Source organism: Oreochromis aureus, linkage group 16 (genome assembly GCF_013358895.1).
Source record: "Oreochromis aureus strain Israel breed Guangdong linkage group 16, ZZ_aureus, whole genome shotgun sequence".
NCBI classification, from domain to species: domain Eukaryota; kingdom Metazoa; phylum Chordata; class Actinopteri; order Cichliformes; family Cichlidae; genus Oreochromis; species Oreochromis aureus.
In genome coordinates, this window is record NC_052957.1 from 15,483,718 (window position 1) to 15,500,758 (window position 17,041).

General features: G+C 37.1%; 1 protein-coding gene across 1 annotated transcript in view; it reads right to left on the reverse strand.

The window, feature by feature from the left end:
* The window catches only part of LOC116322905 (potassium voltage-gated channel subfamily H member 7), a 43,098-nt gene that overhangs the window by 11,595 nt on the left and 14,462 nt on the right, over positions 1–17,041 (reverse strand). Inside the window, exons 4-9 of the mRNA XM_039599648.1 lie at positions 13,597–14,027; positions 12,352–12,563; positions 8,008–8,433; positions 3,033–3,432; positions 2,602–2,801; positions 819–1,071 (exon numbers count right to left, since the gene is read on the reverse strand). Coding sequence (XP_039455582.1) covers positions 819–1,071; positions 2,602–2,801; positions 3,033–3,432; positions 8,008–8,433; positions 12,352–12,563; positions 13,597–14,027 — 1,922 coding nt within the window. The remainder of the gene's footprint in view (positions 1–818; positions 1,072–2,601; positions 2,802–3,032; positions 3,433–8,007; positions 8,434–12,351; positions 12,564–13,596; positions 14,028–17,041) is intronic.

Sequence of the window (17,041 nt, forward strand, 5' to 3'; positions counted from 1 at the left end):
TCAGTATCAATACATAAAGAATGAAAAATATAGCTTCAAAATTAAGAGCTGCTAGTTGTTTTAGCCAAAGCTGCTTTTTACTGACATTATTTTAATACTCTCTATTTTGCAGCTTTAACTCATTTCCCAGTGCTGTCAAAAAAGTGGCACCATTTTCACTGTGTTCTTTGAAACTGCCAGACAACCTTCCACGAGGCCACTTAATAGAAATGCCAGAGTGTCAAACCTGTCACACAAACACCCCAGAACTCTCACAGAAAACGAAATGTGAAAACCCACATGAAGGCACATTTTATTTTGAATTTTCTAGTGCTAAATACGCCTAGGTCCAGAACATCTGTGCACATTGAATTCACATGTGGGTGCTAGAATGTTTCTACAGTATGTGCTTCCTCTCTGACTATATAAAAAAAGGTAAATCTTAAAGATCTTTTTACAAAATCAACACTAAGCTCGAAAACAGTATGATCCTAAATTAGACCTGCCCAAAGTTAGCCTGGTGCTGACATTTAACACACAGTCAGCTGAGAGATCTAAATACAACAGGGAGGTGACATTGACTATTACAGTTCATCACATTTCCAGGTGGAGGCAGAGGATTTTATGTGCAGCAGAGACTGCCATTATCTGCACAAAACTCCTGATAGACACTGGCAAAATGTCAAACAGCACAAAAGAGTTTACTCTGGGTATAAAAAATCTCTTAATCAACTGAGCACCTTCCACCCAACCTACTTATTGTAATTGAGACAAAATATCAAATAAACACTAGATATTGGAACACATCAGTAAAATGATCAACAAGGGGTTGTATTTACCCAGGATAGCTACCACAATGTCATCTTTCAAGATCTCAATAGAACCACGCGACAAAAAATAGAGAGCAGTGAGCACATCACCGCCGTGGACCAGAGTGTCTCCGGGAGGTACATGAGCGGAATTGAAGCGCATGGCCAAGGCCCTCAAGCATCCTTTGGTGGCTCCTTGAAAAGCTTTGCAGTTGTCCAGAAGATTCTTGTTGAGGTGAAGGCAGATATCTGCCTGTAGGCACTCGGGAAACCCTTTTAACACCTAAGATGCAGAGAAAAAAAGTAAATAAAGTGCTCAAAACATTTGTTTGATATCCTTACAGAGATGTGTTTCGAAGATAATTGTGACCACATCATCAGATCAGTATGTCAAGCTTTGTTCTCTCAGAGACAAAAGCACACTAGTCAGAAAAAAAGCACTTTCAAAAGAACTTTGTATAGAGGTGGCCTCTAAACTTGTGAGTTTTTAAAGAAAACAAAGCAGCCATGCACTTGAGGTGGGCTGACAAATAGTAGTATTTTGCAGGGGATGGCACCAAAAAGATACTCTCCCCTGTTGATTTTAAGAATTAAATTAACAGAATAAACACAGGCATGCTAGGAAACTTGTGAAGTACATTCAGGCTTGAATGGATGCTGCCATTACAGAGAAAGGAATGCATAAGACATATGAAGATTTTATGCAAATTTTTCAAAAGAAATGGCTGCCATGACATTGAAATGATTAATCTGAATAAACTACACAATAAGCTGAACCGGTAACAAAGCAGATCAGAATCAAAAGTGTACTATGGATTTGCATCTACACCTGTTAATCTAGTGTAGTTATGCACTGAATTCATACTATGATATATAGAATGTACTGACTGAGTCCATCAAACACTACTTTTTACATAACTTACTAAAGCTGAGATACAACAGAAGCTGTGTGTGTTTTTTTTTAATATTGTTGGTTCCTGCTTTATAGCTCTTAATTACTGAACAAGAATAATGTAAAGCAAATTTTAGACATTACAATAGTAGGGATGTGGTAAGTATTCAGAAAATTACCAGGAGCTAATTCATGGGAAAGGAATGGTTCACAAAAAATGTAGCATTTGCCTTTTTTTCTTAAATAAAGGATTTATTTTACCATCCTTTTCAAAAATGTACCTGGGAATAGACATCTACTGTTAAACTTGTACTGTTACAATCTCAAATGTGAAAAAAAATCTTTAGTTTAACTTCTTCATTTTATTATATTACTTCCTTCCCCATCATCACAGTATCTGTTGAATTTCCTCACACATGTCCAATTAGCCAGTCGGTCACTTTGGTATATACAGCACCAGTTGTCTACCTCCCATTTATCAGGTTGTTTTTGTATTATGCTGTTAATCTTCCAAGGCATTCCCTTCTCGCCTGTCCCCAGTTAGATTTATTTGCTACAATGCCTGACCTCCAATGTCTGACCTTAACTTTGATTAGAGACTATCATGTTGAACTTCAGTCTACCTCCTGTGTCCTGCATCTGGTTCTTCTAACCCACAGACTGTCGACAGCATAATGAGGTTCTTATTTTAAACAGTGATCAGACAGAGACCCATTTTGCCATAAAAATTTAAAGAAATTAAATATGTACCTCCTGCTCTTACCAATGAAGACATGTTAATCCAATTGAAAAGCAGACAAGGGAGAGAAAAAAAGCTCTTTTAGTAGCATGTATTTATATTGTCATCAGTGCAATCACTTGTTTTGTTGGATATCCATATGCATTACAGGGACAGGTGGATGAGTGACTTCAGTTATTTACCGTATTCATATCAATGCCATTAGTGTAGGTCCATGAGTGCTGGAAGTACTCTTCCAGCCTTTGCCTCAGAGGGTTGGGAATTTGATGAAAACGGATGAATTCCTTGACCCGTAACATTTGAGCATGATAGCGGGCCGTACCCGAGTAGAGCCTCTGGATGATGGCAGAAACATTTCCAAAAATACTGGCATACATCAGGGCTGAAATAAAAAAAGCAATGAGTGAAGAGAAGGTACTGTTTTTGCTACAGTCAGCATATTTACTGCTGTTACCCATTAAGACACACAGGTAATTTGATGGAATGTCAACAGATTCTGCTTAAAACATATACAATGTATTGTGAAGGACCTGGAAAAAAGATAGATTTTTGCTCAAAACCCATTCAAGTGATAACAAAAAGAAAAAACCTGAAAAGCATATAAAATACTCACAGCCAATCAGCATGACACATATGGAAAAGACCTTCTCTGAGTTGGTGTTGGGGGAAACATTTCCAAAGCCCACACTGGTCAGACTGCTGAATGTGAAGTAAAGTGCTGTGACATACTTGTCCTTGATAGAGGGACCAGAGTTAGGATCACTGTAGTTGTATCGCTTCCCAATTGACACGCCCAGATTGTCTAGCCAGCCAATCCTGTGTTCCAAGTAAGGCTTCTCCACATTGCCAATGGCATACCATATACAGGCTAACCAGTGGGCGATAAGGGCAAAGATGCACATGAGCAGCATTAGGACTGCAGCGCCGTATTCAGAGTAGCGATCCAGCTTCCTGGCTACACGCACCAATCGCAGAAGCCTTGCTGTCTTCAGCAGGCCAATGAGAGTGGTAGTCTAAAAAAAATATACAGTGAGGAAGATTATTAGTAATAGCAACAGTAGTTTGGATGCCAGATTAACGGTTTTAGATATTGATTCATCATGCTAAAAGATCTGAAATGTTATCTACTACTTATCTACTAAACTTGTCTGCACGTGTATTTCCTTTATATTATCAACAACTCTAAAGCTGTGACCAGTTTCACAGTTACTTCACAAACTGAGGTAATGAGCTTCCTTAAAAGAAAAAACTGGATAAGACACCCCAGAGCTCTTTGGTCAAAGGCAAATTAAGTGAGAAGTAAGGACACCAGCAGCCCACAGATAAATCTTCATTTGTTCAATCCTGAACACAGAGGCACACTCATTTAATGGGTCCCTGGGAGCTGTGTAGCTGCTATGTGTCAATAAGAAATGTGTTAACAACTGTAACTGCAATTCCTATTAAAAGGACCATTTGTTTACCTGACAATTACAGAAGAAAAAGTCCAACAAGAAACAATAGCACTTCGTTCATAATCACTTCTTTATATCGTTTACCATTAGTTATCTAAAGGTAAATGAACAAAATTCCACATCATTCTTTTATAAATGTTTCAGAATTTCTCTATCTTTTTTTAAAAGTGTTGACAGTCATTGCAGCACGGGTTTACCATTGGTGTAATTTTGGAGGAAATGGGACCGCCACAGTAGTTTCTAACTGAGGGTTTATGCTTAAAAAAGGGTTCGATATCTCCCCATCACTGATTTGTAATATTAACAAAAATTAACTTTAAAATATGTTCCCACAAAGCAGAGGAAAAAGGTAATATCTTGCATTTCTGCAAACTTTAAATACAGCAGCTTCAGTTTCAATCTGGACACAAACACATTCCATGTGAATGTTATAGTAACCGCTCATGGCAGTTTTGAGGCATTTTTGGTAGATTAAGAACACTGAATGAGGGTAAGCTACAATAACTTATTGTACGCTATACGCTATAGCCATATTGTATGTGGCCATAGCGTAACATAAATTACATTAATTTTTTTACATGCCAAATACTTTATGAGGAACAATGGCATGCACATTTGTTTTTAGAGTTTTAGAGCCAGAGATGGGCAGTAACAAAGTACACATACTTTGTTACTATACTTAAGTAGAATTTTTATGTATCTATAATTTTTGGCAACTTTTTACTTTTACTCTCTACCTTTTAACAAAAATATATCTACTTTCTACTCCTTACATGTCGTTACTTTGGGCTTAAACCATTTGAGGGAAGTTATTTTTGTCACAGCATGCCTTCAAACACCAAACTAATTTGAATCTAAAAGGAGGGAACAATAACATAAAACACAACCTTATTGGTGTATCCCCCACTGGTGCTTATCATACACAAAGAGTTGAAAGAGCCAAAAAACACATAATTTATGCATCATTAATGCCACTACACCTCGGCGTCAAAGTCAGCCAGAAGCATTTTAGGTGCAGATACTTTAAGTCGAAGTTACTGTTCTTCAGCATCTATTGCTACACAGCAAGCACAAAGCCAATCACTTCTTTCTTTTATTTTGTTTTACATGGCAGCTAATTTCAAATGCCACATTTCTAGCAGTTAAACAAATATATTATACATGATGTGTTGCTGAAATTATGATTTTCACTTGTTTTTTAAAGGTTGCTTCATATACTAGTCATTTTAAATCAGGCAACACTGGCTACTTAAAATAATGCATTTTAAAATAATGCATTATGTTGGAACAATGCAAAGCGGGTATAGTGTTCATGGTTAACATCAAGTGTAGCAGACAAATTTAAGGTGATGATGCTGATCAGATTCACTCATGGAATTCTGTCTTTACACTAGATTTATGCTGTCTGGGGGTGGGAAATCAGTCAGCGATAGAGCATGTAACCCCAGCTTAAATCTTGTCAAATTGAGTTGGCTAAATCCACAAAGAGCAGCAGCACAGGTCAGTTCATCACAGCCTGTTCACAAAATCTACTGAAGCTCACAACAACAATTATTGTGACTTATTTGTGATTCTTTTCCCCACACTGCTCCACTATAAGTGATCTTAGGGTTCCCATACCAGTTGAATTCCACTTTAACCCTTGATTATCCTCATTTTCCTGTTTAGGTGTGGAGGCAAACTGCAATGAAGGCAACGACTGAAATAGAACTGAAATAAAACCTTAATTCCCTTGTATTGGTATTATTTTATCATAACGTTAATATGACATGAGCTTCAGTTAGCTTTGCGTATAGGAGCTGGTAGAGGAGCTGCTACTTTTTTTATTTAATACCTCTTTACTTTAGAGCCTCCACTTTTTTTTGCTGTTACTTCAGCAACAAAGTTGAATCAGTACTTTGTGTACTTCTATGTAATGAATATGTCTACTTTTACCACCTCTGCTGTCAGCTATTTTATGATTGTTATTCTTGGCATGTACCAAAATGGTTTCTTGTGAAACATTTATGTGGCATTGGCTGTTGGATAAGTAAACTTGTGTCTCTGTGGCCTGTATTTGTTGAATTCCCATGATCCTTCTCTAACCAACACTAGGACAAAACCAGTACTGTAGCAACTGGCAATCATTTTCTCATTCCCTTCCGTATGTCTACACTCTCTTGTTCAATCTCTCCAGTTAAGTCAAGAATTTCTTGGCTGTGCTTTAATTAAAAATCTGAATGTCAGTCAGATTTAGGCAAGGTGTTTAAAGTCAGAAATAATATCACAGGGCCGGTTTTACACTCATAAATCTGAACAGAGATATATACAGAAAAGCCAACATACAAAAAGGGCAGCAAGAGAAATTCAGAGCATCACAGGTCCAGAAAGAAGGAAAAGAAGGGGAGAAATTTGAACCTCATATCCAAGTATGATGTAAGGCTGAATGTGATGTTAATGTAAATATATAGGCAGCTCCACAAAGATTTTTTTGAAGCTTAAAGCACTTAGATTTTTTAAAATGATAGCCTGTGCTAATGGCTTGTCACACTGACTCAAAATTTATTGTCCAAAACATTGCAATCTATGCTTCAGTTTATTTTTTTATGGCAAAGTTTTATTTACTTACTTAAAACTCACTTTCCATTTACAAAGTCCCTTTTCCCCCTAAGTATGTTAGATCTTCATTAAATCTAAAGTCCTAAACTGATATAAAATGTGAGGTTTATGTTTGCATATAATTGCAGTGTGATGGTAAATGAACATTAGTCTCCTTCTCAACTGCTAACAGCGCAGGGCCGCTTTACGGATAGACGTGATTCATCCAAAAAGAAAAAACAGACAACTGAAACGTAATCAAAGTGAACTGAATGAAATCACAGCATTAACTGTACCTTCACAGGTAGCTAGGTTTTATGGTTACACAGGGCTACACAGCCTCATCACTCTGTCATTCTGCTAATCTCCAATAGAAACAACATTTACAGGTTCAAGTCAGGACAAAGCAACCAAATTCACAATGAAACTGCTGGACACTGGACAAAAGTAGTTTATATAATAAACGTTCTCAAAACATTCAGTTTTTCATATTGCCCAGTTTTTGCATGAGAACTTTCCCAATATGTTCAATACTATCGTAAAACTAAGTTGTTTTTAAAGCAAACAGACACTGAAATCTATTTCACATATATTTCCTACTCTAATCAAAAGGTTTACTTAAGCGATTGTAGGTTAAAACCGTCTTATTAAGCTGCTAAATTGAATGAGCCTTGTGAAAAACCATCTGCCACTGTCTCGGTTGGTTTTGTTTTCTGAATGAGAATGCTGCTGAGCGGGATTTTTCATGTTCAATCTGACATAAACATCAAGACGGAAAGCTATAAATAGAAGTCATGTAAGCGCATGTCCTCACTGTATAACTCAACCTATTTATAGAACAGGAGACAATTGGTTTTTCATTTTTGGCAAAAGTGGAAGTTAAGTAGACATTGTCAAATACTCGTAGTGAGGATGTGCTTTAGTTTCAAATCATGGTCTCGTTTTGCCAGCTCTGTTTTGTTTGTCACTGTCTGGTGAGTGAAACAGATGTCCATGTTCTTTTTGATTTGTTGTCATTCACTGAACTGACTCAGCAGCAGCCGCAATGATGGAAAAGATGATTATGGTTTACTGTATAATCAGGAGCTTTCCGGGTGTAATGGAGTGTCTACAAAGCACGATAAAGCCCTGAAGTGGATCCAGAGCCTTAGGGGACATATCCTACCAACAAACAAGCCAGCAGTCCTGGCAGCCAGCCTACCAATGGCCATCTCACATCTGCATGTAAGCTGTGCACACAGCCCTGTTGGCCTGCTCCTCACATAAATGCATCATTGATTGCCATTTGGTAAGCCATTAATCCGTGTAAATGGATTCTAGAATGAGGACCATTCAAAAAAAGAGAAAAAAAGAAGAAAGAAAGAACGAAAGGAAAAAAACATGCAATTTAAAGTAATCTCTTTGGAGCCAAAATATTCAGGCTTTAAGTAGTGGAACAGGGGCAAGTACAACAGTCCAAGCATCCCTGGGGTGATGTGCAGTAAAGCTCCCTGGGAGAAGAAAACTAGGTGAAAAAAAAACTAAATACATGCACAGAATTAACAAAAGATTACATACCTCATCTGATCCTGAGCCAAATATTAGAAGATCAAAGGGAATTGCTGCCACCATGTCTATAAGGAACCATCCTTTAAAGTAATGGATTGCTATCTTGGCTGGGTGGCTGACCACTTCCTCATTTTGGTTTACATAAGTTGTCCTGAAGTTTATGAGGATGTCAATGATGAACATGATGTCCACAATTAAATCCACTACATTGAGAGGGTTGCAGGAGTATCCGCATTCTCGTCTCTTCTGCTCCTCTTGGTCGTTGAGAAGAAAAGCGGCTGAGTACGGAGTGAGGATCGCCGTGTAGATGACCAGCAGCAGGATCAGCCAGTCCCACACGGCTTTAAATGGGCTGTAGTGAAGGATCGTGAATTTGTCAATGCGAGGTGTTTGGAGCTTGTACTCTGGCAGCACATCTGCTCCGAGGGACAGGACCTGCAGGAATGGTGAGAGAGGGTCAGAAGAGCTACAAAAATCACTTGATTACATTGCTGCCAAATTTTATTTTGGGTCAACCTCTTAGAATAATTGATAATATTACAAGCTATAAGTTTTAAGCTTATAGTGCTTTTTTGGTATAAAACAATATATTTTTAATCTATAATTTGATTAAAGACAGTTTCCCATTTCATATATCAAATCCACAGGGTCATTTAATCAGCTCGCAGACTTTAAGGAATGAATTGATAACAACTGTGACACCTAATGTGTCCTCTACAGTCAAACCGAGTTAGTCAAAGATAGCCGTTATGACAAGTGGATTGCCTCTGACCCGGCACTATAAATAAATGTTACTACCACTTACTTGTTCTCCATTTGCAAGAGGTACATTGAATTACTCTTGGAAAAAGCACTTGATAGACTGATGAAGAGTAAAGTCTGCATACATTTTAACTGATAGATATGAATTTACTATGCAGTGTGGTACCCAAATATTTGTTTTAATTTCCCCAGATGAATGAGCTCTGGCTAGATGGTAAATTATTCAGTGTGGTCAGGAAAGCAAAGCCGTCCCCTGTTTCTGGCTTCATAATGTACGACAGACTAGGAGAAAGGGCTCTCTTATGGCAGAAAATGGTGTACGATTGAGGATGAGGGCAATGGGTCTTTCTATTCTTTTCAGCACATTCCCTTATCTTCAGCACATGAATTATAGATTTCCCCATGCTAGCAGTCAGGAAGCAGATGCCGCGTTCACATCTCTGCAGTGTCTTCAAACTCCAAACTAAAATCAGCAGGGAGGGAGAACATTTAATCATGATGATGGTTCTTTTTCATTTATAGATGAGAAAGCTGTGGTGAAAGAAGTTTAAATATAAGGTTTCTGAGCTTCTCTTTTCCTTGGTTACTGGGTGTGATGGCTGCACTTACAGCCACACAGTGGTAATACCCACCATGTTAGTCTAGAGGCTTATAAGTAACATTGCATTCACATTTGTCTTTCTTTAAATATAGGAATTAATTTACAGGACAATAAATAACTGGGTTTGGTTTAGAATTAATTCACATATCCACATAACACTGCATTCTAAAATAAGTGCGCACATTTTAGTTTACACTGTTATGTATGATTAATCTTTTGTTTTCTGAGTTACCTTAGTTGCAGCTGCTCCAGTCCCTTGATTGAGGAGCCAAGAGGTGGAAAAGGGGCGGAGCGAGCTTTGATGGAAGACTGCTAATTGGTTCATTCCATAACTCGGGACCATGGGGGGGAATTGGAGTTCATTATGTTAGTTTCAGTTAGGTTTTGTGTGTTTTACCCCTCTGTGTTTTTGTGGGCTGATCAGCCACTATTTAAGTTTCCCCTTTGTCTCGTTAAGTTAGGTCAGTTTGTTTGAGTTATCAGTAGTGTTGTCAATTTTGAGTAGAGTTCTGTTATTTTGACCTCTTTTATGGGCCCAAGATTTTGATTCTTTTTGCATGATTTAACCAATTATGTTTTTTGGGTTAAATAAAAAATCTTTTTTTTGGACTTTAACCTGTGCCTAAGTTTCCTTCACTGCTCGGTCCATCACACTGGGTCCCAAAAGCATTTTATAGTGTCCTACACAGAGTTCTTAATTTACTGTGCTTCCCGATGAAATATCCCAAAACAAAACACATTTTGTTATTTATCAGAATAACTGCAACATTATCCCTAAAGTATACTTTGTTTGGTAGTGTGCACCTGCATGTGAACAAAAATGTCTAATCAGCCAATCACACAGCAGCAGCTCAATACATTCAAGCATGTAGACAAGGTCAAGATGCCATGCTGTATTCCAAACAAAGCATGAGAATTGGGAAGAAATGGGATTTAAGTGACTTTCAATGTGGCATGGTTGTTGGAGGCACTAGGACTATTTCAGAATCTGCTTATCTACTGGGATTTTCCCACACAACCATCGCTAGGCTTTACAGAGATGGTTAGTGAAAGAGAATTCCAATCCAGCAGTTGACGTGCAAAGGACAGACTGATAAGCTGACAGGAAGACAGTAAATCAAATAACCACGTGTTTTTACCAAGGTATGTAGAAGAAGAACTTGGTATAAAGAACATAAACCATGGATCCACACTGACTTGTATCACCATTTCAGGCTGGTGGTAATGGTCGCATACCAGTTTGGGGTATGACTGACACTTTCTTCAGCCTGCTAGAGTATTGTTGGTAACCCTGTCCATACCTTTATGACTACAGTGTACATATCTTTCAATGGCTGCTTCTAGCCATAAAATACACCATGCCACAACGCTCAGATCCTTTCAAACTGGTTTATTGAACATGAAAAACATGACTAGACTCAAATGTCTTCCACAGTCACCAGATTGCAATCCAAAAGAGCACCTTATGGAATGTGGATTCACATGTGATGCCATCAAGTCAGGATGGACCAAAATCTTTTCTGAAGGCAAAATGGGCGGGGGCATACTAGTAAGGTTTTCATAAAAAGTGGCCAGTGAGTAAACATTTTAGGTTTTTCCCCTCACTTAATTTTATGAAACATTGTTTTTTTTATTAGTTTAAAAATAAAACCGCAATGAATATTGACACGTCTAGCTAGCCCTAGAACCCCTGTTTGTTCAAGTGTTAAGAACATCCACTTGTGACTTGTAAACATAATGAATTAATAGGTTCTACAGGGAGTCAGTGGAATTTTCTTCTTGTTGTTCTGAAACAGAAACAGATGTTTTTTCTCTGATATTGCCACCAAGTTTGCTTCAAGATGAAAGTGCTTTAGGATCACTCAGGACATGTACTGGTATCCTGGGTGGTTTAGGGCTCATGTGAATATTCAACTTGAATAGTGATATTATAGCAAGAAGGAATGAGTCAAAAGACCTATCAGAATAAATACACTTGTACTACATACTCTTGCAACTGTGTCCATGGCACCCAGAGGTGCACCCCAAAGATGCACACATATGCAGATGTAAGACTTGAAACAAAACACAGAATCGCAAAACTGGAACTTATCACCAGAATAATTGTAAACTAAAACAAAACATACATTTTTGTCTTAGACTTAGGGATTGAGACTCCTCTACCTCCCTTGACTTGAATTTTGACAGCAAGTTATTTGTCAAATTCAGACAAAATAGGCAATACTAATGTTTTATTCTTCAGCTTATTGTACTAGATATTCGATAAAATCATTGAATCATTCCAAATCAATACATAGAGTAAACCTACAAAATTAGCAGCATGTTTGTTTGCATGAAGAAAGTGTGGCTGGGCTGGAAAATAATTCCCAGCCTGAATAACTGTTTCAACTCCTGGCACTACTCCTCTATTTATGTGGATGGGCAGTAGCCATATGTTATCTCTGCAGCATAATAGACTGCCAGCTGTTTGTTAGCGTCTCCAAAAATAAGGCTTGTATTGTTTTCATCTTTTGAGTCTATCTGTCATCATGGAAAAAATGGGGAAGAGAAAACTACTGCAAAAATGATTTGGGCCACTTTGGTATACACTACTCTGGTTCACTGCCTCTCTGTGTATAAATTTTGCTATCTCAGTGGAGTTGCAAAAATTTAAATGGTGTTTACTTTTTGGCATTGTGGCTGGTGCGATCTGATTGCAACATGATTTCTTCTTTAATATAATGAGCTGTCAGTGAATCATATCTCATCATCTTCATGGAGGCATCCAATTTCAGAACTACTTTTGAAATGATTAGTGCATTGGCAAGCTTCCCATCCATCCCTCTTAGTAACGTTCTTTGAAATAGAGAACCAAGGATATGTGGAAAAAGGTGGATGGATGGATTTCTAAGAGTTGGACCCAGGTCAGAGAAATGGTAGCTGAGAGATTTTTCAATGTCAAACAAAAAGAGATGCATTAATGTAAAACAAATTGGAATTTTCAGACTCACCTGTGTGACCTTTTCTGTTACATTGTGAGTTCTTTCTTTAACCTTTGGTGCTATGATGGGTTTCTCAGTTGTTGGTGGAGAATGGGTCTTCTTCTCTGTCCCCTCTGAGAAGTTGAGTGCAATCAGGGGGATCTTGTTGATAGTGCTATATTTGTTGATGTTTGAATCAGAGGTAGAGCCAAGAAGGCTGGACTTCACGTGGTTGAAAGGGCCTAGTGTTTAAGAGCAAATGGCAGCCACATTAGTAACCTTGGCAAGATGTAGAGGTTAACACAGTATTTGGTGGGTTTTTTTTGTAGTTGAATAAATATTAAGAAATCACCTGCTTCACCCTGATTAAACAAGCAGATTTTTAATCTCCTGTCCATTTTTAGGTATTATGGCAATATAACAATAATACGCTGAGCTTGTAAATCTACTTATAGACAGAGAGAACACCAGCCTCACTTACTGTACATGTATAGCACCATTGACTAATGTAATCTTACTTCAACTGATAGTGGAGGAACTACTGGGAATTTTTACTATTTTTTCACCCAAGTAAAAAATGTGCTACAACACATCTAACATGCGGTTAGAGCTGTGGTTGGCTGTGAATTAAAGCCTACTAGGAATCTGGGGGAAACTGATTTATTCATACACAAGCCTTTAAATTACACATGCCTAAAAAGCAATGTTTTTACCTTCTGTTTTTCTCCTAGCTATACATGTGTCAACACACATATCACGTCTGGGCTGGACAAAGCATATCTCTTTCTAAAATTATTTTCCAGGACAACAGAGAAGTACTGAGTACAGACTAAGTGTGTCTGGCACCAAAAACAATGTTGGTTTATGGCTTTTCATTTAAAAAAAAAAGACTTTTGCCTCACAATTTAAGCCTGATAGCCAACATGGATTTTAACAACAGCTAGTTTGCACAGCTATGTAGGTGCCATATAATATGAACACGGATTGAGACAAATTATTTAAAAGAAATGCTATTATATATGATTTTACAGATGTTAAGATTACATTGTGACAAAATCATGACATTTGTCTCAATCAATAGTTTACAATCATTTCAGTGCAGTAAGCCCATATATATATATATATATATATATATATATATATATGGTCAGACTTTACTTATCATAATAGAGTTAAAACAAAAGCAGCCAATCATAAGGTGTTGGCTGGGCAATATATTAATATGACATAACACAGACAGAAGCTACAAGTTATAGAGCGTAGTGTAGCACATACCTTCATTTGTATGCCGATCCCTGAATAAGCTTTTTGAATTGGAACTATAGCCTTCAATTTCATGAACGGATGAGGCCCTTCTCATGCTGCTGATGCTGCCTCTGGGGAAGGTATTTGACAGGGAGGTAGAGGACTGGTGCGGCTCCGAATGGTACAGTTTCTCCCAGGGGAGTTTAGGGGATGAATGGTCAAGTGGTTCAGGACCGATGCTAGCCTGGGAGGAGTGGTGGCTTGAGCCTATGAGGGCATGTGTGTCATTGGCCTCAATGGGACTGCAAATGCTCTTGGTGGGTGATGGGAAACTCTCCAGGGCCACTGAGTCCTCATCCTCTTTGGGCAAGTCCACCATCACAGCATCTGGGTCCTCTTGCGGAAGAGATTGCTTGTTGGTATTCATCAGGCTCAAAGCAGCCTGGCGGAAACGGAAGAATCTACTCCTCCCTAAAAATAGAAAGGACATGGAGAGAAGACCTCAATGTACAGCACAGTAATATGTATATCTATAAATATATTTAATAGCCCCAAGAGCATGTCTGATATTGTTTTCCATTGTGAGTTTTCTATTGTGTATGTGTCATCATTGACTGATTGCTGTAGTGCTGGTGAAGTTTTTTGTGTTCCTTATGTGTTCTAGTCATTTATGTGTAATGAACCTTTTATTTGGGTTGGTTGGTATATATTTGAACTTTCCAGAATATAATAAAACATTAGCTTTTTGTTCCAAATATCTGTCTTTGTGTCCTGCATTCGTCTCCTAAGTCTCTACTACTGCAGCAGTATGTTGTTGTTATTTGGTGCATCCTGCATATCTTTGAAGGATTACAGTTGAATACATCTATCTATTGTGCCTAAGGACAATGTTATTTTAATCTAATGGTTTCAGTTGAATTAGGTATAGTGAAACAAAGTAACATTATCCATAGTTTATTCTGTTTAGTTGTATTGTTAATATTCACATAACATGCATTCTATGAAAACTGTCTCCTTGAATGGTTTTTGATATCTTGGTATCTTTCCACTCTAGTCTGTACATACAAATGACAAATTATCTTTATAACATTTATAAATGACTGTAAAAACAAACAAACAAAACAAAAAAAAGTAAATTTACTATTCTCTGAATTTGATTTTAACTTGAGTCTTTCCTTTGGTGCATAAATGCTAGTATGAAAGAAAATGAATGAATGAATGACTAAAAAACTTAATTCAAGGTTTAAAAAGAGAAACAGTAAAAATAGCAATTCTTTGTTTAATCACAGAGTGAATCTCATTACAACAAAATTCAGTAACAGTGAAATTAGGGGGCTGTTTCATAAGCACAAAAATCAAGGACAGCTACACATCAGTCTTGAAGACATGCCTGTACTCATTCAGTAGGCTTCATCAGTTCTATTGATTTAGGCAGTTTCCAAACCTTTTAAGCTGACTGTACTGACTTTACTCACTTTGATGTCACATGACATTAAGTAAGGTCACAGTATTAATAAAGTTATCATAGGGGTCTAGTATAGTGAGCTGTTAAGGAGTGTTATATAGGCTGAAAATGTTTACCACAATGATGTTGCAAATTACAGACAACATATGATGCAGTTCACCTTCCTCACTTTTTATTTTTATGGATGCTCCATGTCCCCAGTCTCGAATTGGACTGCAGATCATTGTTGTTGTGTTAATGTTTGCTTTGGTTATTAGGTTGGAAAAGATCCTACTCACTTCCTTTGACACGCTATCCTTTTATAGACTATCTGTGATGTTACATTAAATTTCTACTCCTCTGGCCCGTGTGCTGCGCTGGATATATTTTTTTACTATCATGCTGCTATATTGACAAAAGCTTTTTAAAGCTTTTATGAAAAATGATTAAAGGACTGGGTCTATAAAAAAATGTCTTATCACTTATCAGCCAGGCACTATCCACTGCCTTTAAGTGGAAATAATCAAAAACTGGTATGCAAGATCAATCAAAGACATATCTATATGGCATATTTACATGCCTTATTGTTGGATAAATGCATAAAAAGATGATTTTGTAGGCTGGACTTTTTTACATGTCTTGAAATGCTGTATAGTTATTTATCTGACATTAAACTTTTCATTTAGTCCCTAAATACAGTAAACTTGACTTCATAAACTATCATAAATATAATATTAGTACTGTAAACATCACAATTTGGAGATATCAAAAAGGATATCTACAAATTGTGTAAGTCTAGGATATCGTATCACATCAAGTGTATTCAGTATTCATTAATTAGTTGTTGTGAAATCAAAATGATACAATTCTTTTATAGGTTTTTATTAGTGCATAAATGCTTCAAACCGGTCCTTTTAACCCATTGGTAGGTAGTTGCTTAGCAGAATGATGACATCATTACAAGATAAGAGACTTCAGGGGCTTAATGTGTGCCTGTGTGCAAAGTTTGATTGCTTACCTTCTGAATATGTAGGAGGAATTCTCAGACAGACAGTGTATTATATTATTGTGTATCATAGTAAGATGATTTTAAAAATAATATATTAGCATATTTATGACACAATAATAGTGTGGCTTACAAGGACATGCCTATGTGTATAGTTGAGCTGTATTCATTTGGCAGCATGCACAACATTTCAAGAGATGTTTTTAGTTGGTTCTCTTCTTTAAATTTGCACCTTCTGTCATTTGCTGCATTCCTCTCCCTGAATCTGCCATACCTGCTCCAGCTAACCAAGGTTTGATGGCCACAAAAAAGAACACCTTTTTTTCAGAAATTACACAAGTGGTTTCTTCTATTATCAGAAAAGGGTTACAATATTATATATAATGAAAACAGCTACCAATTTAAAACTGTTTTTAAAGGAAAAAATAACAAAAATGTAACCTACTAAAGCAAGTGGTATTAATTTGAAGTAATTGCAAATATAGCCTAGATTTAAATGATAATTACCAAAACTATGATTTATTAAGACACCTTAAATCTATCTATGTGGATTAAAGGTCTTTTACAATAAGAATGACCTTACCTTGCCTTTCTAGTATTATGCCTTGTATGCAAGTGTAAACATGCAAAAGGCTCCATCAAAGACTAATGTCCTCAAATAAAAGTCCTTTAGACATAGAGCATGAGATTGACATTTGGATTAAAACAACATTGGCAGTCATATTAGCAAAGTACTGGACTGTAGTTGGTTGAAAAAAATCTGGCTGAGCCTGGATTTATGTTTGATTTTCCAGGAGTCTACGCTATGTTAGTGAGCTGTGGACAATATTCCAGAGAATAACACTGCAGTTACAAGAGGCCAACATCAGACTCATTCCCAGAGTGCAGATATGAGCGAGCATGAACATTTAGAATTGAGTTAAAAGTTCGTAGATTCAGAGTTTCAGAAAAAAGCTCATAAAGTCTCTATTATCAGAAGTCGTAAACATTACTGTATTCATAGAGTACTATAATAACCGATTTTT